At 39.7% G+C, this 24,405-nt stretch overlaps 1 protein-coding gene across 2 annotated transcripts; it reads right to left on the bottom strand.

Moving 5' to 3' along the window:
- Positions 1-14,027: 14,027 nt before the first annotated feature.
- C3H2orf73 (chromosome 3 C2orf73 homolog) lies at positions 14,028-23,665 on the bottom strand. 2 transcript variants are annotated; one of them, XM_053460213.1, is made up of 5 exons: positions 23,537-23,665; positions 21,929-22,151; positions 20,027-20,183; positions 16,409-16,524; positions 14,028-14,602 (listed from the first exon to the last, which is right to left on the bottom strand). In XM_053460213.1, exons 1-5 carry the CDS (start codon positions 23,593-23,595, stop codon positions 14,237-14,239), a joined length of 921 nt encoding a protein of 306 aa, XP_053316188.1. In that variant the 5' UTR covers positions 23,596-23,665; the 3' UTR covers positions 14,028-14,236. The 2 variants fall into 2 exon arrangements, with proteins under 2 accessions (XP_053316188.1, XP_053316189.1); XM_053460214.1 differs by having other exon boundaries at positions 21,950-22,151.
- Positions 23,666-24,405: the final 740 nt, after the last annotated feature.

The raw sequence follows: 24,405 nt of genomic DNA, 5'->3' as shown, positions 1-24,405 counted from the left end.
TTCAGTTGAGCCATGTTTCTTTGGTGCATCTGTCAAAATGATTCAAATAGACCATTAGTGGAAAGACCTCATCTTGTCCATCAGTGCCACGTGCCTTGATTTCTGGCAATAGGCAACATATTCCGCTATAACCAACAAGACAGGAGATGAGCAGTGAGGGTAGCCCTGTTCCCAGAGCTGCAAAGATATTTCAGGTGCTCCGACGTATATGGACCACTGGCACAACCATGCTTTAAGAATAAAAATGCTTTGTAGAATAGAAATGGTGGTGAGAGGAAATATTAGGGAAAATAGGCAAGGCATGGGTGTGAGTGATTGACACTGACAATAAACTTCCCTCGTTTGGTTCTGCGGCACTCCTAACACTCAGTGATCGAGGCACATGTCTGATGTTCATGCAGATAATGCACATTAGAAAGACATTAGGTAGTCAGATACTTGCTTCCCAACCTTTTTCTCATCTGCCCCTCCTTACTCTGGCTAATTGTTAAAATATGGAATTGATTTTCCTGCAATTGTAAAATCCCATTGCACTGTTGAGTGCTTTTACCATTTTTCACAAATGATTCCAAAGCAATATTAGTGAGTTGTGTGGGATGCAGGCGGCATTTGGTAATAGTTGAAAATAGTATTATTCCTGAAGTACTTAATATCCATGGAGATGATACTGTCACGATGCGAACATGTAACAGCTGTACCAAATGTTTTATAGATCACACACAGCGAGATGTCATCCCTTTCTCTCCCTTACAGGCTGGGATGTTCAAACATTTATCTTGGTGCCTTTGGAAAATACGCTTGGTCTGTGTTTGCGGCAGAGGGTGTAAAATCAAACACATTGTGAGGGGATATTTCTAAAGGATGAAATAGATTTTGAAGGTATTACCCACTGTCACTGTGGCTTTATGTGAAAAAAAGACATCTTTGAAGTCTTTGCAATCAAGTGTGCAGGGTCGTTGCTAAGCAACAAACCCTAATATTAGGTTCTCAAATCAAGAGTAGTGTCAGCTCAGAGGCAGTCTGCATCATTGTCTTCTATTGTAAGAAGGGGAGATACTTATTACAGACAAACTATAACCTCTAAAACATTTTTTTCTGGATTTGCTATTCATATATGTAGGCCATACATAGATCAGTGAATCCATAGTATTGGGGTACAATGGGAAAGGCATAAGAAATCATGGGTGAGCCTATGGTTAATGGAGACTGGGTGTAGTATTTCTTCTGCCCCCCCCCCCCCGATGCCATATAGTAACGCACACAATCATTCTAATAATAATAATAAAACCATACACTAGCATACACACACTCACGCTAACATCAGACCTTTACTTATACACACAAATCCTTTCTCACACTTTCTTCCCCTCTCTCCCATCTTCAGTATGACTTACTTAATTATGTGGACGAAGAGGTATGTTTTAAGGAGTGTAAGAGTCGGGTATATGGTGCAAAGCGGCAATGTTAATAAATACAAAAAAAGACAAGACTGAATACAATAAGAATATTAAAATATAATACCCAAGTCATTCCGGTGGGTCGGTCTGTAGTATTCTGGGTAGATGTGGGGCTTTGGTGGTCTAATTCAAAATAGTTCTGCGCTACGAGCAATGGTCTGATTCATGAATGACCACAGATGTCTTACCTAACTCTTAGTCTATTGGCTATATGACTTATACGTCTGCTAAGTTTTTCCTTGTATTATTTTTTATTGTTATTTTATACATCCCACATGCCGCAGAATGGGAATGTATTGGTGGCCAATAACATGTGAAAATTAGATGTGTCAAGATGGCCTTCTGTCATAGCTATAAGGTGGGGTTCTTGGTCATTTTAGAAACCATTATATGTAGTAAACCATTAGAAACCATTATATGTAGTAAAATAAGTTGAAATAATGCCATCAGTGTAGGTACAGAATAGGGCTTTGCATTAGTCCCTTAAGTTAAATTAAACACTACCACTTTGTGTATTCAAGAGGAGTGTGAGTTTTTCTGAAACCTACTATTATACCTATATTTTTAAATAAAGTAAGGGATAATGGTGCTGGGGCAGCCAAATTTGGCAGACGTTAACATAGTATCTATGGATAATGTCAGAAACATACATAACATGCCATTAAAATGTGATATGGGAAACACCTATTTAAAGTTTAAGGTCGCTGCAAATGTCCCACTGCCTCATTTAATGATCATATCCAAAGGGGAACACATGTAAAGGAACTCAGCAAGAGCACTGCTGTGAGGACTGAATAATGGCCAAGAAGAATAAGCCTTTAGCGATGCATGCCCAGCAAGAATTCTTTTTTAAAATGGTGTCTAAGACGCCTGGCACAAATGACCCATACCAAGACCTAAATATTAATAGTTTCCATTAAGCGAAGCAGAATAAACACATTCCTTCCTCATTACCAAGACCTGGAACTATTCTCCTCAATGTGTTTTACATGCAAACAGACAAAAACAACTGTACAAAGATGACTAGTCCGGAAGAATTATTTATTGATTTATATAGTGCCATCTTATTCTGTAGAGCTGTACAAAGGGGAATTACAATCTATTTGGTAAAGTAATTATTAGGTCTTAGAAGACTGCACTAATGCGAAATCTCAGCCAATGCATTTAATTTTCTGATATACTAGAACAGATTTTCAATTGGCCGTCTGGGAGTGATGTGACTTACAGACCACAGTCAAATTTAAGAAAAAGAGCTAAAATGGTAGAGAAACAATGTAAAGAACACACCATGTCTTTGGGTGTCCGGAAGAACAGCCAGGAGACTCTGCAGGACTCGTGCTTCCCAACTGTTCCGTTTTGTCTCGATTTTGCCACTCTACCTAAGCTTTTTGCGACAGAGGTAGAGCTTGGTCGGATTCAGGACTGCAATCTAGTGGTCCCAATTTCATTTTCTGGTGTCTTGTAGACTGGGAGATGCATACTGTGCATGCACAATAGCATTGCTAGTTGGAGTGACAAGCTACCTCCCAAGCTCTGCCTGGTTCACCAGTGGTAGGCTGGTTGGTATGCATGACCTGTCCCTGATCTTTTTAAGAAGGGAACATGTGTCGTAGATCTCTTCTTTACTTTTAGTACTTTCTGAATCATTTATTACTTTCTAAGCGGAATCATTTGTCTTTAAGACAGAGTATGAAGATGTTGACCCATGCACCCAGTGAGGTATTTACCTTCGGCGGTGCTCTTACTTCTGGGAAGGAAAGGTGGCATAGAATGAAACTATGGAGGACTGTGCTGACTCTGCACTGCCATCCATAGTGTTAATGGACCGGCTGGGGAGATGAGTGATCTCCATTTTTAACTAGCCCATTGAGTAGTGGCATTGCAGGGACCATGAGGCTTCCAGTTTCATGGGAAAGAGACTCCCTCCACCCTGGACCTGCTGCCCTAGGCCAGAATACATAACTGCATGCAACACAGTCTCTTTATCACTAGTCCTTTGTGTCTTAAAGGATATTTCCCCTCTTTAAATACAATGTTTCATTAATACTGATGATATGTATGATTTTAATACAAGATCTGCTGCCATTGAAGTCATTCTATCTTAATTACTTCTCAGGAAAGGCTTCCTAAAATATTCCCTTCTTGGATAATATAACATGCTGTGTGATATGTCAGACAACGAACATAAAAGTACCCCTAACTCACCGCTTCCTCAGATAAAAACACCTTATTGCCTCCAACAAAATCTCGATGGTCTCAACCAAATAGCGCAAATGTATCTTGAAGCAGCCAGTTTTTATTAGTTTATCAATGAAGGATGATGTTTAAAATAGATCCTGTGGAAAATAAACACGAGACCGGTTGTAAAACCACTTTGCAGAACTGTGCAAATTGTAGCTTCACGGATCAGCTTGCACTATACATTGCTTTGTTACAAAATGTTAACTTGTTCACTGCAAACATCTCTATTTCTCTTTATTTCTGTCAGCCTGCGCCCGCACAGCACCGGGGTCCCTTACTTCGGACTGCCCCTTCCAGGTCCTCTTCCAGCCTCAATGTGGCTGCACGGCTGCAAAACAGGCCGCATCCTGGCCTAGAGTTCTCCAGCCTCCACGTGCATTGGAGTGATTAAAATGTAGCTGGCAGAGGGGTGTGCCCAGCTGTCCTAGGTGTGTCCTTATTGGTTGGGATACTGGAATATACATACCTGGCCAATCCTCTCTTGAGGGAGTTAATTACTTGAAGCTAATGGGAGGAGTGGTTACCTGCAGCTCTATATAAACTCTGCTCTCTTTTCATTCCAAGCTGTGGTGTCTGTCTTTGTGCAGTCGCCATTCCTCTTGTATCCTTGTTACAGCTCGTTACCCTTACTTGACCTTATTTGACCTCTTTGGTTTGCTACCTGGTTTTCTTCTCTGTCTCTTCTTCCATGACCTGTAAACCTATTGTGATCCTGTGCTGCCTGTCTTGACCTGATTATCGGCTTTCGTTTATATAGTGTTTTGGACTGCCTGCTTCTGGGTTTCTACATCTCCTGCCCTAAAACTCCCAACCCATTCCTGACAACTTATTTGTGCCAGTGGATGACTGGTTCCTTCTGGCAGGGGCTGCAGGTACAGCTGTGTGGTTCCCCAACCACTTTTCCTCTCTCAATAACGATACCTGGGAACTTCTTCACTCCGGCTACACAGAGCCTTCCCTTGCGGGATGCGGCCAGGACTGCCCACTGACGTCGGTGGGAGTTCCCACTGATGTCGGTGGGAGTTCCCGCTGATGTCAGCGCGAAACACCCACAACACCACACAAGGGCAAATGGGCGGGGCGTGTCAAGACCCCGCTCCCATGACCCGGGGGATTTGAGTGTTGACCTGGGGAACCGGAGAAGCGGGTATGCCAATAACTAACTTATCACTAGCGCACCTTACACACACTCGCCATAACAGTTACACATACACTTACACATATATTCTCACACACTCATTCTCACACACATGATTACATTAAAACATACTCGCTCAATCATAGGCCACTCAATCACACCCTAATGTTGCCCAGAGTCTTTTCCTGTAGCTGCTTGCACAGTGTGTGGGAAGCCTAATATTTCCATTATGTGATCTCTTTGTGCTCCTAGCTAGGAGCCCCTGCCCATCCCACCAGTGCTTTATGCCTTGTATAGTATAAACTGGTTTAAAGTTTGTCTCCATATGTGTTATCATACTAGTATGATATATGTATTATTACCGTATTGGCTCGGATATAGGCCGCCCCAGTATATAGGCCGCACCCTAAAAGTTTGGTGCTTTTTTAAAGAAAAAGTTTTTTTCTTTAAAAAAGCACCAAAAAAACATACTGCCACTCTGTCCCCCCCCCCGCCCCCCGAGATATGCTGCCACTGTCCTCCCTCCCCGAGATATGCTGCCACTGTCCTCCCTCCACGAGATACGCTGCCACTGTCCTCCCTCCCCGAGATCCGCTGCCACTGTCCTCCGGCACCGAAAGTTGTATTGCGTAGACGTCCCCCGCCGACCCCGCAAGACACCCGGGAGTCTGCTCCGGTAAGTCCGAGGGGGGTGCAGAGGTAAAACGCATCCGCACGATGCGCTTATACAACCTCCCGTGTCGGCACCCCCCCCGTGGGAAGTGCTGGCAGGGGAGGCTGTCTGAGCGTATCAGGCAGTAGGATACAGGTCCCCTGCACCGCTGCGGGGGATCTGTATCCTAACCCCGCTGCCTGCCCGGCGCCCGGGACTGCATGTCCCGGGCGTCGGGCGCTAGACCCCGAATATAGGCCGCACCCCCACTTTAAAGTCTTAAAGTGGGGGAAAAAAGTGCGGCCTATATTCGAGCCAATACGGTATTTATTGTTTTATATAGCGCCATCAAATTCCGTAGAGCTGTACAATGGGTATGAATATACATATCATTTTTGTTTTTCATATAAATGATGCCATGTGTTTTAATATTGACCGTTTTAAGACTATTGTTTAATCTCTTTAAAAAAATCACCATAACTTTTACAAACAAATGATTGTGTCTTTCATTTGCTTACATTTGAAAATACATTTTCTAAGCCTTGAGAAACCATTTCCAAAAACATATAATCTACAAGACTAATCCTAAATGCGCTACAGAAAATAAAATAAAAAATTACATTTCTAAATCAGTTAAATCTTTTTAAAGGAATGGTCTAACAATTCTTTCTGCAACTCCAGTGGTTATGGGTCATGCCACTGATGGGGTTACAAATTTACTCATCCCATTTCTCTTATTCACATGACATAGAACAAAAAAACGATTAATTCACATACATATATATAATATTATACTTTTGTTATTATATTTTTACCATATTATAACATGAAATATTTTGACATTACAGTTTGCAGTTCGGTACGCTTAATAAATCTATTTAATAGTGTTTACATATTACAATAAAAAATATAAACTTATCTTTATCCACTAAGGCTAATCATCTTCATCAAACATTTCTCATGATCTGCATAATTAGTTCTCCCATTATCAGTGCCCTAATAAGTTGCTGATTCTTGTAAAGGTGGAGTAGGAAAAGGGAGGTGAGCACTTTTTATTCTAAAAGCTGTGATGGTGTCAGATCCCCTTTAAGTAAAAGAAAAAAAGCCAAACCCCCTATATTAAAAAAAAAGAAAACAGAGAAATGTGCTTATCAAACCAGGACAGGTATTGTTTAAATTCCATACTCACTCCTAGTTTAAACTTAATAAATTGTGCATTTAGCAGAAAATGTGATTCTAATTAGTTTGATAACACAAAGTGTTTATATTATTATTATTATTTAATAATAATTATTATTATTTTATTTTTATTTTATAGCGCCAATAATTTACACAGCGCTTTATATGATTCCTGACTAATCTGACTCATTCTCACCTGGATCTAATATGTATTTTATTTAAAAAACACAATTTTCAATTCACATATAGAGTTTCTCAAAGTGTTGGCATAATAAGGTAGCATAAAATGTTAGCAATGTCATATTTGAGACCTAATATTTAACTTTATCTGACGAGTATAATATAAGGAAATGTCCTGACCAGAGGTTGTTGCTTTTTATTTGATCTTTATTGTCCTAGATCTGACAAGTCCTGTCTTACTCACAGGGTTTGAGGTCCTTGAAGTTGTTAAAAGTCACTGTATTCATTGGTTATAGGCAACAGTACATTCCCAGTACTGATTAAATTCATACCCTTTCAGAAAATGATGGTTTTTATAGGCAACATTATACTCTCAGTCAGGGCCGGCCCGAGGCATAATGCCGCCTGAGGCGAAGTTTAAAGTGCCCCCCCCCCTTTGTACTTACCATTCAGCAGTCCTGCGGTGAGTCTCCCTGCTCGGTCTCGGTGCCGGCTTGTAATGATGAGCGCCGGAAATGACGTCATCTTCTGGCGCTCAGCATTACAAGCCGGCACCGAGACCGAGCTAGAGGGCCGCCTGAAGCAATTGCCCCGCTCTGCTCCATTGTACTGATTTACTACTCACAAAGTTCATGCTGGCTTTATTTTGTGAGACGGGGATATGAATATCAGTAAATGGCCTGTACAGGTCACTCCTGTGAATAGTATGAAGAAGGGTGCTAGCATTTAAGAGAATAAGAGGAGGTACAGGACATTGTGTCGTGATGGTGTCTAAGAAACATAACTATTACTTTGGAGCCGTAGGTGTAATGTATAAAATGTATACATATTATATAGGGACTGGTAGAGTCCTGGAATATAACTGGTCTTCATAGAACAATACAAAGGCAGGTTGGACAGGCCGAATGGATCTTATCTACTATAATGACATATAGCCAGGTGTGGGCTTGCAATTGTCCCACCAGGCCAGTCCAAACTCTTTAAACATCCAGTAGCCGGTCCAAATTGGGCTGACATGCTCTGGAAGGAAGGAGCTTAGGAGAGATATGTAACATGTTACATGACCCTGCACTAGTAGGGTAATAGCTTACATGGCGTACCAGCAGGCCTGAAGCAAGGTAAGGTAAGATATGTATATGGCATGAGTGTGTAGATACATGAGACAGGGGCCACTTTGCTTTACCTGCCCCAGGACCCATTGGTGACAGCCCTCTTCTCTGTATCTTAGTGTCCTTCAGAAGGTAAATTGAAAGATAGACTAATGCAGGAGGCAAAATGTATGCAACATGATGAAGACGTCAGCCAACTTGCATGTTCCAGAATAGACATGATCCATCAAATTCTGCACACAAAACATCTTGCACTACCCTTCTAAATTCTATGTGCTCGATCTAACACTTACGTTTTCTAAGTTAATGAAACATCTCTGCTGTGTCGAAGTAATATTTGTCATTGCAAATGTTTATATAATTAGTGTTTCATTTGATTGGATTGACAAGCGATTGAAAAGACATTTTATTTTTTTATTTGTTTGCATAATTTTACTGATCACTTAAGTAGTGTTTTGATGGGAAAGGTAGCACAGTTAAAGCGGAAAACAAAATGTGGTTACACTTACTAGGAGTGTATTTTTGTTGACCATGCCTTCTGATGAGGAATATTTTTGCCACAGTTTTAAGAGACTGGAATGTATGCATTATAAAAGGAGATACATATAAGATGGTGCATATTAATTAATATATATTAATAAATATTTTAATTTTAATTTGTAAACATAATTACATTTATTTTATTTATTTCATGTAATCAACAATATAATGTAGGGTTTGAGAAAAAAAAGTAATATCTCGCTTTAATGCTCATCTGATGAATACAAAAGAAGTTGTGTCTTTCCTGCCATTCAGTCACTTTATTGTTAGCATTTTTTTGTATTTACAAAGTCTAATGCTATACATTTTGCCTGATGTCAAATACGTACGATGGAAAAAAAATATTTTTAGGAAATCATCTGAAGCTGACCATTTGTCAGTAATGAAAACCCTAGTAGGTCCAATTATGTGCATACAAGGCATGGAATAAGTTGATGTATATCTACCAGGGGACTCACGATATCAGCAGCCCAAGTGCACAACTAAAATATGTACGAAAAAGTTCAAGTTTTGACACTAAAAAAAATGTTTCAGAGATTCCAATGTATCAGTATCACTTTCACTGTTAATAAATCTAATGATCTGTTACACTAGGGTATAACGATATAGAGTAAGCTCTTCTATGATCTATTCTGTACTCTTGAACAGGGGTAGAAAAGCTCAGGAACAGACTTGGGATGAATATCTACCCTAGTATAGAAATATTGTGGAATAAATTACATTATGCGTCTGTCTGATGGCTGGTCCGGGCATACGCTGCTAAATTACAGCTCTCCATAAATCTTTATAATAGAAAATGAAAACAAATACAAGAAATGTAAAGCGGGTTGTTTTTATGGTCTGCTTGAATCTAGAGCAATCTTGGCGGCTAAGGAAGGCTCTACAGGGTGCCAGGGCGATGGCACTGCATTTAGAAATTCTAGGGCAAAATTCTAAACATAGAGCCATCGCCGTGGAAACCAATGGACTTTTTCTACATTTGAAACTTTGCCCTAGAAATGTTCAATGTTTATGGAAAAGCCCCATAGTTCACGCATGCACAATTCTATATGGAAGCCGGTATATCAGTGTCTTATTCATGGTGATTATATATAAATATACAGTATACACACCTGTGGAAATGCTTATGGCCAAATGTTAACCCTTTAGAGCCCATGCCATCTGCCTGCATGTGTTTTTATTGTGTAAATAAGCTCTCCGCTATATTGTGTGCTACACTGCAGAGCGTTGATATTTCTATGTTCAGGTCCTTTCTGTGCCCTCTCTGCTTCCAGAATATCGGTGATATCATTCCAGGCATGAGTCATGTTCCAAAAATGGGTATACGAGATGGCAGAGAACCAGCGGTGAGTGGGAATAAATTAAAATATGAAGATGAGGATGAGAGATGGGTATTGGTTCCTATGGCAGCCGTGCATAATGATGCCATTGTAAGACTGTTTTAAAGACGCTTAGAGCGGCTGAGAGTTTCAGGACTAAAAGCTGCCTGCAGAATTCTCAGATGTCAGCTTTGTGTGCTACCGACCAAAACGGGATACTTTGTATTAAAAAAGGTATAATTTACATATTCTGGAAGGTTTACACTCTAATGCTTCAGCTAGACGTCAGTAATAAATGTAAACAACATAAAAGAAGACATTTAAGTAAATTATATTTTTGTACGGTTTTTAATAGCGCTGCTTCCTTTGTTCTTTCAGCGGAATGAATTAAGAAAAGGTACATTTCTAACACCGCAAAGGATCTCTGACTGTCTCCATTAATAGCCACAGGTAACTTGCATTATTACTGTTCCGTGAATACAGTTAAGTGCCTTACATCAATAGACACAAAGGATTCTCTCCGACAAGGATGGTCTCAGGGAAGCTTGTCAGTTCCTTCAGTAGTGATTTTGTTGAGATTTTGTAGCCAAATATATATATATTTTTCACTTCCACAAGTTTCTTTTATTGGTCCTATTTGGGTCAGAAGCCATTCAGGCAGTAGTAATGAAACATAAAGCTTAGAGAATGGAAAGATACATCAGGAACAGGAGGAGTGATGTTCTAAACAGGCTAAGAAAGTGGGAGTGGGAGTATGAACAATATCGAAGGGAGGCAGCACATAGCTGCTCCCACTCACGCCTGGAAAAAAATAAAATGCGCGTATGTGTAGTAATACAATGTAACATTATATTATAGTATGGGACCGAGTTCTTCAAACATAGGCCCAAAGCTCAGTACTGGGTGGAGAGATGCCCCTCATGGGGTCAAGCTCTCACTCTCGCCCTGTGATTTTTGGCAATGATTTTAATTACCCTCACCATTAGCCTGGCCATCATGATGTCATCAACCGGACTATAATGACATCATCAAGTTGTGCTCAGAGTGGTCGATAAGCCAAACACAGCAGGCATCAAAGAAACAGTGGATGGAATAAAAAATATTCCAAAGCAATACCTGCTATTAACAGAGAACGCTTGCAGGGAGATCGTAATATTAATGCAATGATTCACTGAACTGCACACAGATGTGACAATTGTTTAAAAACAGTTTCTTTCTCCTTTGTAGCATCACCGCTTGTCTACGCATGCCAGTGAACTACAATAGAAAATACTTAATTTGTACGTTATCTCGTGACGTCACAAAGTAGTGAGAGCCAACACATTTTAGGCTAATTTTCTTGATTATATGCATTTTCTCGACAGCGTATAAATTGCCTCACACTAGTCTGACATATTTAATGCTCCTACACCCCCTCCTTTTCTATTCCAGCTGACGTCCTTAATGCACCTTATCCTCCTTCCATCCACTCTTTCTTAAGATTCATTCCTCTTCCCTCCTTCCCCTCTACTCCTCAACTTTCAAATCAGCTCCTTCCCCTTCTTCTACACACCATCTACCATCGCTCCTGCCATCCTTCTCCTCACCCCAATGCCAGACCTCCAACATGCCAGGTCCCTGTGCTATACTACACCAGCCCTCACCTGCCCTCCCTGTGTCCCTGGCACCTGTGACAATAACAGTGCAGGACCACAGGTGAGCAGCCAGTTTGTGTGAAAAGAGTCCATGGAAAATAATGTACCAAACTCCCTGACATAACACTAAAGAAATAACCACTCATTACTCCTTTACAAGGACCAGTGCCCCTGGCATCCAGTATTATTATTAAGTATTTTATGAAGCGCCATCATATTCCGCAGTGATATCCAGTACCCCATTCTGTGTGTGTGAATACCAGGCGACTTGAGGCACCCATGGTAAAGCAGGAAAGAATGTTAAGATTTTAAAGCTTTTTGTTAACCTTTTAGAAACCAGACAGAGCAGATTCTTCTAACTCTGGCTCATTATCCAGTACAAAATGAAGAAGCAGGTTAACCCGTGGTATAGTGCCTGACTCAAACTTTAATTGGCACCCTTTAGCAGTGAATGGGTGAAAGTTTTTAGTTTGTGTCAGCAGTGCCGTGCTGTTTGGCCTGCGTTTCCATAAATACTCCTGAAACACTGTAGCGGAGGAGGAAAGGTGTCAGGGAACAGCTTCTGATGTTACTATGGCGACGGCTGTACTGTAGGCTGCTGACACTGGGATTGTTTGCCATGTTCTTCAGCACAGAGGCAGTAAAAACCTTTAACTCAAGATCGGTTTACATGAAAGATAACACTTTCAATTCGATGTAGAATTCTTTTCACAGGACCTTGTTAGAGATATTATTAACAATAGTAAATAACACAGAATAAGCTTCGTCAGGACAACGCTAGACCTAAACCGTGAATTTACAAACATGTAAGAATGACCACAAACATACTAATGATTTGTAAAGAGTTCTCTGACTACACATGGCCCGTGTAACATATATTGTCTCTGTATTATGCAGGGTTTGTATAAATATTCCAAGACAGCAGGTTATCAGGTGACATACTTATATCACTGAGCTCTTATTGTACAGATGCAGCGACATAAATTACAAATACATATACATAATGCCTGATGGATTAATACAACAAACCTCCGATAACTTGTGACATTCCAAGCATTGATGAGACACACTATCTAGTGACTAAATGAATAGATTGCAAGCTTACTGGCAGAGGAAGCTTTACGTAATGGATTGGTTTATATTAGTCTATCAACACACACAGGACCTGGTGCAAGCAGAGATGGGGAGCCAAAGCCAATGGCCATTCGCTCCGCTGCAGTAAAAGTTCAGTGGGTCACTGTCCAAAACCCATAATTAGTCAGCTTCCTGCTCTTATGGGATACTTTCAGATAATGAGGAGTAATGTCACCGGCCACAGCATTTTATGTGCAATAACTGATCAGCTTTTTAAAAAATTCCCAGACTTCACATCCCCAAGCGGCCAAGAGTTGGATGAAATCTGGTGGACGCTGATCCTCCATAGGTTTTACAAACTCCAGATGTCAAATTCATCTGCAGACTGCTGCATAAAGCATGATGCTCACTTGGCCCAGACATTCTATTCTGGAGGAAGGATCATGGCCCCCTGAATAAAATGTTCAACCACCAGTGTATGCCAGGTGCCATCATTATATTGTGTTACTAAAAATTATAAAGCTCTGCATAACATTTATATACATGTCACCAATACAGGAAATATTAAGAGGTCGACATCTGCTCAGTTCTTTATCACTGGCAACTAATAGTTAATGATAAAAAAAATCCAGAGAAATAATCAAGATATTTTATACGCTTACATAAAAAAATTGTACCCCTGTAAATGCTTTTAAAGATATAATGCACCATAAGACAATTAAAAAACAACATCACATACTATGATAATACTTAAAACAAAGCTGTTTTTGAATTCTGTTACCTGGGAGAAACAATATTTTTTCAGAATGCCTACTTTAGCTTTCAGTGCAGTTCAGAGAAAAGGTAAAAGTTAAAAGATATAATATAATCCTGTCCATATAATTCATGTGCACTTTAATACTGTAAACAACTGTGGTTTCAAAGGACAGAAGAATATTAAATTCATGCAAGAGGTCCTGTAATAAGATAACATTCACACGGCATCCACCTGCTAAATAAGAATAAACGCGTGTATTCTATGGTGGTAGTAGCACTTTGATGCTAAAAAGCTTTCATTTTGTCTTGATGCGCTCCTTGTTCTAAAGTGACATTTAAAGTAAGGTTTGCACAATTGTTAATTGAAATCACAGATAACTATTGTTATAAAACAATAATAATAATTTTCATATAAGGAAGGTTTGCTTAAAAGTTTTTTAAGTGAGAAAAATAAAGTTTGTGGTCACAGTAGATGAGGTCCACGGCGCAGCCATACTCCACACCTTTAATTCCATATCAACAATTTGAGTGATTAGATCATTTTCTGGCATCCATTAAATATTATATGTTTAACAGTAAATATCAGAGCCACAAATATTTTTTCAGTAAAGGGGAGTGACAGAAAAACATGGACTCAAGTCAGCATCACGACAGATTGGCTTATTAAATAAATATTAATCTGAATCTGGTTAAGAAATAAAAACCCAAATAAACGTGATATTGTATTCTTGTGATTTATTAATAACATTATAAACACGTTATAAACACGAGACATTGAAAATGTCGTTTGTAATTATTTTAACAATAGGGAGAAAGGAAATTACGCAAGACAATTGTAATCCTGCGATGGGCCAGTTCCTTGGTGTTAGCCGGTGCTAGGAGTCACTGATGTCATAAGCCAGCGTGCGCTCAATGCGGGGCAGAATAAATAATCAATAGATGCTGTGGTGTCTGGAGCTATTGGGCTTTGTGCTTACGGTTTACACTTGGCTGACTTGCTAAGAATTCACTGATGGGAATAAGGGTATTTCTCCTGGTTGGCCGGGAACTGCCTGACTGTTCTCCATCTGGGATTGTGGGATAGGTTTTGGCCGAGTCTCGGAAGTCTGTTTTTGATAAGCGCGTTTCTGAGTTAAACATCTGCTGGGAACCGTGCTCGCAGAGATTGGGTGAGGTCACACTGCTTTCCACCGAATTTCCTTTCTCTGTTTGTGCCTGTCGGAGTGAATGTGACCCTGTAGCATTTAGGAACGGCCTGGTTCCCTGAGGAACTCTGGGCTGGCTCTCTGTTTTTATCTCCGTCCACACAAAGGCTCCATGACGCTGGAAAGGGAAACAAAGTTGACATTTACAAGGAGAACACAGGCAGTTAGTAAGTGCAGCTGTGGAGCGAGTTCATTCACAAGCTGTATTTCAGGCAGCCCCCCCCCCTATTTATGTATATGCCTTTTTATTAGCAATGGTCCTAAAGATGAAAAAGCTACAGTCCTTGAAATAATGACCTGTCTCTCTTGGGCTTATGTAATCGTGGCACCAGAGGAAACAAAGCTCCATTTATTAGAATTTATTAATAAAACACCAACAAAGTCGACTGGATCATACATGTTAATGATGACAAAGCTTTAGCTTTTATCCTACATTACAACTGGTTTGTCTAACACTTTCCACCAAAGTACCCCTGTTTAAAATAAGTATACATCCATCATCAACTGCAATTAAACACTAATATTCTCTCCTGCCACATAAAAACACCCATAGATGAGCACATAGATAACTGGTAAAAAAAAGAAAAAAAGTGGTGTCTCCATGGCAACCAGTGGATTCCTCCAGTTTGTAAGGACATTTCATTGGTTGATAAGACCAGCTTACAATTGATTACTTTTTATATAGTGTGTTCTCTACATGACAAAGGAATATAACTGCTAATGAATATTATTCTAATATTAAATGACACACGGTCCCCACCCAGTTCCGTTGTTGGCAGAAAAGAATGAAAAGATTCTGCATTGTGTACACAAAACACAACTAGCTTCTAATTCCTAATTATCTGTCAGAACACAATGTAGAGAGGTGGTTGTACGCTCCACATAAGCAAATTCACATCTCCCATTAAGTGAGTCATATTTTGTTATTTTCTTTATTATCCAAGTATTATATTTTAGTAACATTTTCTCATCACAAAGAATGTGACTTATACTTTACATGCTATTTAAATGAAATAAATTAAATGCATAGTTTCCAAGAGTCCTGTTTTTGGAGGACAGTCATAGCTTTTGGTGCGCTGTCCTGGATGGCTTTTGCTGGCCCAGGTGAGCCGTGACAGCAGATGCCTCCATTGTAGCTCTCAAGTGCTCACCTTGCAACGCTAGCACAAAGTAGCTAATCACTTAAAGAGATAACACAGCCATCATATGCACCTTAATGCGTATGATACCTGCGTGGTCACTTAAAGTTTCTAAAGAATCTTAAGCTGTAAAGAATCCCCCAAAATACATTTGCCATGCAGGGGTCTGTTTAGATCCCGCTACGCATGTGTAAAGTCTTCCTATTGATTTCAATGGGAGCTCTTTCCTGACATTGACTGTTGCTTAATTTGTCCATAATTTGTCCAATTAGTGACAGCAAAGTGCTAACACTTATTTCAATACGTGTACTTTCCTGCCGTGGATTGACATCTTCAAGCAGCCATTCAGTGGGAACAAACGTTGGATCGTGGAGGAGGAAGGGATTTTTGCAGGATGGCTGCAAATTCCATGTCAGGTAGGGGTTTTATTGTTTTCTTTTTGAAATAGCATGCTAAAGTGCTCACAGAATACTTTAACATGCATCATTCTATGGTAGGGATGGCAGAGGTGTTAGACTGTCATTCTAAGGTGGGCAGGAGGCCACACGTCCACACTGTGGTCCTGATTTGGACACCTGAAATGTTGAGGGGTATTTTAATGGATGCTGGAAACATAATTAATTTAGCATTCTCAACATTAAAAAGCGTCTTGTCTCTTTAACAAATATATATTTTTTATTTAGTTCAGCGATAAGGAACAGGCTGTTTTCAAGACATTCCAGACCTGCGTCTCCAAGGACAGCCTGTGTCACATCAGTATAAAGGATTAATTATTATTTTCTTACCTTCCCTGGAATTGGTTCACTGGGGGTTAATCTGGAATCATAATGATGTTTAAAGGACACGTGCTCCAGCAACAGTTTTGGTAACTTTTCTCTGGGTTTCGGAGAAACAAGTGGAGCTACGATGAAGAAAAGAAAACATATAAAAATTATCCATTTCCAACATAGAGGAGAGAACATATTCAAAATAAATTTAATATAACTTGAATGTATTATAAAGTAGAAACACGTTTGGATGAGTTTGGTGTGCAAGAACATGACTGGACGACACAGAGCCCTTACTTCAACCCCATCGAACGCCTTTGGGATGAACTGGAACGAACATTGCTCTAGTCCGACGTCACAAATGCTCTACTGGATGAATGGGCAAACATTCCTACAGAAGCTCTCCAAAATCCATCCCAGAAGAGTGGAAGCTGTTATTAACATATTCATGTTTATGTAGAGTAGTGTACTTAGAATACAATGGCATAAAAGTCCCTGTTGATGTAATGATCAGGCGTCCCAATACTTTTGTCCATATAGTGTACCTATATATTGAGGTAAAATCTTTAAAGCAGAGCAGGCACCCCCATGACAGCTCTGCCCTCGATTCAAAAAAGGTACAGAAGGGATGTATATTTAAAAAGGATACAAGGCTGTAGTCTGAAAGTAAAGAGTCAGAAGCTTAAATGTAATAGAAGTATTTCTTCACTGAGATAGTGGTGAACAAGTGGAACAGTGATCCAGCAGAAGTGGCAGAGGTTATTACAGTAATGGCAGATATAATCCTGTTATAAGTCAAACCAAGGTCAAAATAAAATGTAAAGCTGACTGGATCTTATCTGCAATTTGTATGTTTCTGTAACACTAATTATTTCATATTTTATCAAGTCTTATCTACATAAAAAACAACCCAAAGATGATCTTAAGCCATGTTCCTCTGTGGGGAGACGAGGGTACGGATTGTATATTATGATTCCCGTTTGTGCTCAGTGATCTTTTTTCAGAAGTATTAACAAAAGCAGGCGTATTAGTGTTACACCGTGGGGTTTCTGGAAAAGCAAAAGATCAAATAACAGCTGACAGCAAATTCCTCGGGTCGTTCTTCCCACCCACAACTACCAGAGATGAAAAAACCTCCAGGAGAGATTCTTCATGATGGAGCGTCTAGGAACAGGAGGACACGGCTATTTTCTTGGTCGCTGCAGGTGTTTGGTGATGGGCTCTGGTGCAAAAATCAATGATCTACCACAAATCTTGCCAATATACATTTATTACGACGTGACATTGTGTCTTCTGGACTAATACGGCTTCACCCATTTACATTACATTTATTATGCTATAGATACATCAGCAGCAAAACTCGAATGTTGTTTATACAGACAGAAATATTCTATTAAAAGTACAATACTGTATGTGCTCTGAAATTATTGCATCTCACTAAGTAAGAAGAGAGGTAACTTAGAATAACATACTTTAGTTGATCAGATGCTAAGAATGACATAAACGGACTCAAGCTGCCGTGTAATCTAGTTGGCTTATTAAAGTCATGTTATTTTGTTTCATTTTCTGCTGTGCACGGTGGCATGGAAGGCACTTTCTATTGTTAGCCCTGGTTTACTTAGAATTAGATATTTAAATGTGTTGGCTAACAATTGAGGCTTTATTTTAGAGGCCATTTCTGCTTTTGGACCTCCTCGATCCTATGTACTGTGCTTGTGTACATGTGGCATGTGTGTGTGAGAGTGTGTGTGTGTGTGTGTGTGTGTGTGTGTGTGTGTGTATATGTGTGTGTGAGAGAGTCTGAGTGTGTGTATGAGAGTGTATGTGGTGCTGTGAACCCTGAGGCTCAACTGAAGGGGAAAGGGGGCTCTTGAAGGTAAAAACCTTCTGACAGCACTGGATGACACAGACCAATCTCTGACAGCAAAAATTAGCATCATTAAACAGGTGACGTTTGTGTCTGATTTAACAATGCTGGAGAAGCTCACTGAGGCTAACTCTTCATCATGCATAGTAAGGTCAGCGAGTTGAATAGCTTCACCGTTTAGTAAACTCCAGAGCATCTTGTGATGCCGCTGCCTACATAAAAGACTTAAACGCATCTCTGGGCAGAGACTGTGAATTCCAACTCCATGCTTTACAGATTATTTACATTACAGATCGATGTAAAAATCATGGCTATAAAAGCCAAAACTATCCTGGGAGATGTAATTCATTAACAACGGATGAATGAATGAATACACCTGATCTCGAGTAACTGCAGAATTCAGCGTGGATTGTAAGATCATCGTCGCTGCAGCAGAAAATAAAAAAAAATCTGAATATAGCAGAGAAACGGTTATTTTGGCCGTTAAATAGACACCCACGAATCAGATGTTACATGAAAAGAAATGTAAAAAAGCAGGTTTCTATCCCTTCTGTTTAAATTTTTTTAGTCTTAACATCTTCATCACTGTAACTAATTTTTGGTTGCAGATAACATGATTTTTACAATGCTTTACACAGGAGTCGTCGGGTCATGACGATAAAGAGTAATTCCATGGCAATGATCTAGACGTGAAGTCCTCAAAATGAACATCCCATTGGTTGCTATGGGGATTGCTCCGTATATAGAAAATTGCACAGCAACTACTCTTATTAAGGTGGGTCATTGAGCCATATACAGACTGCTTGCGTCTTAACCCACTGCATGCCATTGGTATGTGTAATGTACCTGCCGCCCTGATATAAAAAGGGTTAAAAAAGGGTTTATGTGATTCATCTGGCAACAGGGTCTTTTTTAACATATTAATCGTCTTGAGAACATACTGGCGTGGGAGACGCAGATTAAGGAAAACAGAGATTTTGATGAGCATCGAGAGAAAACGAGTGCTTCTATTTACCGTATCCTAAGAACGACAATCTCAGGGTGGGTAACACAGTCAAAGCGGCCCTCTGTGGAATGCTGTGATGAAGCAACTAGCGTTCGCATGGGAATAGAAATGAACGGGCAAACAGGTTTTTAGAATGGCAACCAAATTTAGAAAGAAAGAAAGAGATTCCACCACGACAAAAACATCTACAAAGAGTATTATTAAAATGTATCAAGAATACATATGAAAGTACTTTTAAGTATGCATTATTCACTTTATTGTATATATGTTTTCACAAAAAAAATCTTTAAAAAGCACACTTTTTGATTTAAGTCAAAGTTCATATCTATCACGGTCTAAAGTGTGTGTGTGTGTGTGTGTGTGTGTGTGTGTGTGTGTGTGTGTGTGTGTGTGTGTGTGTGTGTGTGTGTGTGTGTGTGTGTGTGTGTGTGTCCAGAGTCTCATATGTAACAGCTCCGGGTGAAGCAGTGCAGCTCCTCATTCATCCTTTCAGTCTACTCTACACCACCTTCCAGGGGTTCTTTGACTTAATCCCTGAGTGTCCCCAGCAAGGGAAGGCAACATCAAGGTTTGTGAAAGGTGTGTGACTAAATGCTCCACAGCATGTGGTCTGATGCCCCCCAATCTCACAAAATATGATCCAACATAGATATACAGCAGTGATTGCAAGGCTAGCAGATAAAGAATAATATAACATTACTAGTAAAAACACCTTTAGCCCCGGGATTGGTTTTAATATTATAGGACATTCGTCCGGCCTTACCTATTCCATGCACAGGGGTCTTGTGGGGGTTACAGTCATGCCTTTTCTGTGGCTTGCAATAAGCCAAGTTCTGGAAGTCACTTCGTTGAGTAGTCTTCCGGTCATATGGTGGTTTATCAATGCTTAGACTTTGCTGGCCACTGGGCCACCACTCCGCCTTTATAACATGAATGAAAACAGTGTGTTCAATTATTCAAGGACCGGCGACACTGACTCATCGGGTGATCTACATATAGTCTACATATATCTGATCTACATATAATCTACCAGTTTAAACTACCATATGAGAAGATTAAGGAGCTGCTTAGGGCCCCAGCGTGCTAAGGGCCCCCCTTAAAGGTTGATTGGAAGATACTTCCAGAAAGAATCTGTTTCTTACAAATAATACATTATTTGTGGTCCTGGGTTGTTTGTGTGTGTGTGTGTGTACTTATATTTTATTACCTGTATTAAGTTTAGGGCAGTAATACTTCTTTTGTATTAGGGGCCCCTAGGTATAGGAAATTGAAACTGTAAGAGGGTGATGCGCGACCATATTTATCCAGCCTGCGGGAAATCTAATATCGTTCAGCGGCTGATGGCCTTAAAGCACCAGGGTGGCTTTTCATTCCCAGGCCGGCCCTGAATTTAAGCTTAGAATATAATACTAGTCTATTTGCCAGTGATAGATAAGAAATGCCTGGAGACTGGTGGAAAATATAATCAGCCTATGAGATGCCTGACATGTATGCGTGTTCTAGTATCTATGTGTGACTATACACACACACATACGTGGTGAACCTGATCCAGGAAGCTGGAATTGTGCCTGTATAAACTAGCACTGGCAAAAGGCTGGATACAACACGACATGAATAACTGTTTCTATGGAGCTTACTGGATTCAATCCAAAGTCATTATTCAGATTTATTTTGCTAGAGATACTTTATCTGCCTTCAGCAAATAAAACTGGACTTCAAGATGTGAAAAACATATTATCATATAATTCTTGATTGAAGAAAATACACAATGTGTCATTTAAATAACTAAAAAAAACTTGGGTTTGTTAGGCTGTGTTGTTAAAAGAATATACTCTGGCCTAGAAGAAGGTAATATGGGGCATTGAGAGAGGTTTGCATGGTCCCCAGTTAAGCTTAAACTGTAACTAATTTAGGATAAATGTTTAATAGTAAGTAAGATGGCAGCGTCCACAAGAAGTCCCACTACCTAATTTAAAGTCCCCGGCTGACACTTAATGTGCTTGTAAATCTGTTAAAGAGGACTTTACAACAATTACTAGACCGGGGTCAGCGGTCGTTTTCTGTGCTGTACTTTTAATTGGTAAAAGAAAACCAAAGTAGCAAAGAATTGTTAGCAACAAGTAGGCTTTTTTTTACCATTTATTTTGTCAACTATTTAATGAGGTGTGAATGGTACTTTATAGTACAATAAAGCAGGTTAAGACACAATATGTGTTGGAGGTATATAAAAGATATATGTTTGCTATTGTCAGTAGCAGAAATCCAGTTCCCTGCTAAAAGATCATGTAAGTAGACGTGACATAAAAAAAACATGGCATTAAAGTAAAAATCTGTTTTTCCAAATCCCACATTTTGCTCTGTATGGTTATGGTATGGTATATAAAGATAAGCACTAGAAGTACTAGTAACCCACGTTAAATGTATACCACGGGAGTAGCCATCCTAACATGAATTATTACTCCGGTGATTGCTTCTCACTGTAATGTAAGGGTATGCTAAGGAGATACTACATGAACTAATTGATATCCTAGTTTTGCCCCAAACTGCAGGTTTCCTGATATAAAACAGAATTTTACTTTTAATCTATCTTTAAAACAAAGAAACTGTCTGATAAGCAAAAATCCCAAACTTTTGCTAAATTAATTAAGTTTGAGGTCCCGCTTACCTGCCTATGAATGGTACCTGCTGTGTCCATGAAATGAATTGGCTCTTTGAGAAACCTAACATTGTCTCTCAGAAATTTGGCATAGTACGGATGAGGCATGTTATTGCGGTCTGGAGATCTTGGATGCTGCTGAGGCTGTTTGCACAGGGCTATGTGGCTTAGCGGCCTCTGATCTTGCTTTATATCACTCACACTTTCATCAAATATTCTATAGGAGTTTAGCCTGTTAAGAGATAAAGGTACAGCTAGCATGCAGAGACCAACGTCAGATTCGATATCAATATTCAGTTTTTTAAATCCTCTGATCACTCAATGACCGATTAGCAAAGTTCTGTGCCCTGCGGGGGAAGGGGCACAAGTATAAAGGGGGATTCTGCAGTACCCCACCATGCATTTTCAAAAGGAACAACACAATGACAAATAATTGGACCACACAGCTGCCACGTGCCTTGTAGTGTTACCGTGGGTTCTTCTGATTAAACGGAAGTCTTGCATCTACCATGCAAGACTTCTGCCTGAAAAGTTAGCGGAAGCTGATCAGCAGACCTACTACACTACTACTATTTTTAGAAAATGCTTCGGGGAGGACCTAGGGTACCACTTCATACATGATACATAGTTGGTATCCTAAGCCCACTCTGTCAACTACATACCACCTATGAAGATGGCATGCTAAAGGGTTAAAGGATATATATATATCTATCTATATACTGCAGGGTTGCATTACAATCTCTCCTGCATTGTAGATTCTTTTTCAGTGCACCCTCCATAGATCAGAAAAAAATGGAATTTCAGAAGGCCCATGGGCCAGATCAGAGCCCGTCCGACATTTTAAGAAATAGAGCACAGAATGAGTTCCATGATTTAATAAACTCATTGGTCTCGGCTCGGTAACATTAACTAAGAACATAACAAATCATCTGTGCCAGTTTTTTTCTTATCCGTTTCTCTGTCATTGTTAATACCTGTGGTTTTTCAGAAATGTTTTCACTTCTCTAAACCTTATTACTATTATTATTATTATTATAGAAAGTGCCTCCTGATAATGCATTACTGGCCCTTTAAATGTAAACCTTCAGGTGTATCCTTATTATTTGGTCTTGTTACTGATGGCAACATACAGTTAAACAAATATTCTAAGCATAATAAATTGCTTTGACTTTTGATATACACAGAAGGGGATCTTTTTAAATAAATGTAACCATTTCCACATAGTTTGTTCTACTACACATACTTATTAATCTATCCTCATCAAACAAAACTTAAATCATGATATTAATTTCTCTTATTAATGTGAAATTACAATAAAACTATTCTATAAGCGCAGCACATTAAATCATTTTAAAAAAATTCACATGAATTAATGTTATCTTAAACCCCTGGGACATGATTGATTTACACAAACAGATCAAATCAAATATCAGGGACCCGGTAGCTATTTTTAACATGGCTGAGTGAATAATTACAGCACTTTTTATTGCTCTGAATAGGTTTGTTACGGTAAACGGAGAATGGAGACAGGTGTATATACAAGGGTGTCACAAGACCTGCAGTCTATTCATCACACCGATATCGTCCAGGCCGGGGTAAGCACCAAACACCACTTACAGGAAGCGTTGGGGGAATTGCTTCTTCCCGCCCGTGTAGATCTCCATGGTTTGATACATGGAGCCGGTGTGTAGGCGCCAGTCACTTATCTCCCGGGAAATCAGAACGCTCGGCTCCCGGGAGCGGCAAACCTTGTTTAACAACCGTTGCTTGGCAACTAGATCCGCACGCATGCGCAGCACAGTCCGCGCGGCCCTGTGAGCTTTTTGTCAGACAGAGATGGAGGGAAAACGTATTGACTGTTGTCTGCGGAGTCTGCAGGGAATGTGTCTGCGGCTTCTGACTGACTGCTTCATCCTTATGGGATGGAGTAAAAGAAAACATGCCACAGCCAAATAATAATATAACATTTTAACAGCAAAGTTATGAGATGTAGTGAAATAATAGTGAAAAATATGCAAAATTCCCAATAATTTATTGCTAATGAATAAAATGGTTTATGTGGAAATAAAGTGTTGGTATTTGCATAGCAGTGCTCAGTGTGGCCAGAAGAAACATTAGCTTTGATACATACAGAATACATACATGTAAAAGCATTTACCTCCCACTCAACATCACTATTACATACTTAGGGATGAGTTTTCATTAAAATAAATTTTCTGGGTCCCCGGAGGTTTAGTACCGACCATGAACACCGACTGTGCTAAATATGTTTTTAAAACATCTGAAGTATACTACATTTAGGCTTAAAGGTGTGTAAATTCTGTCAAATTCAACACATTTCTAACTAAATGTTGCATTGCAAACATGGCACCTACTGCTAAATGTCCAAACCCTTCCCAGAAATAAGTATTTGATCGTATCACATTTTATTTAATAATTTTTTACATTTGTCCGGGAAACAAAAGCCAAAACTCAGGTTGTTGCCA

Source organism: Spea bombifrons, chromosome 3, assembly GCF_027358695.1.
Source record: "Spea bombifrons isolate aSpeBom1 chromosome 3, aSpeBom1.2.pri, whole genome shotgun sequence".
NCBI lineage: Eukaryota > Metazoa > Chordata > Amphibia > Anura > Pelobatidae > Spea > Spea bombifrons.
This window is presented reverse-complemented; position numbering and strand designations above follow the sequence as displayed.

What these genes read in the sequence shown, in the direction of transcription:
- C3H2orf73 (XM_053460213.1), bottom strand. Translation starts at nt 23,595, where the DNA reads ATGTATCAAACCATGGAGATCTACACGGGCGGGAAGAAGCAATTCCCC. An exon ending in CAATTCCCCCAACGCTTCCT is followed by an intron (nt 22,152 to 23,536) that starts GTAAGTGGTGTT and finishes ATCTCTTAACAG; the next exon opens with GCTAAACTCCTATAGAATAT. An exon ending in GACCCCTGTGCATGGAATAG is followed by an intron (nt 16,525 to 20,026) that starts GTAAGGCCGGAC and finishes TCTTCATCGTAG; the next exon opens with CTCCACTTGTTTCTCCGAAA.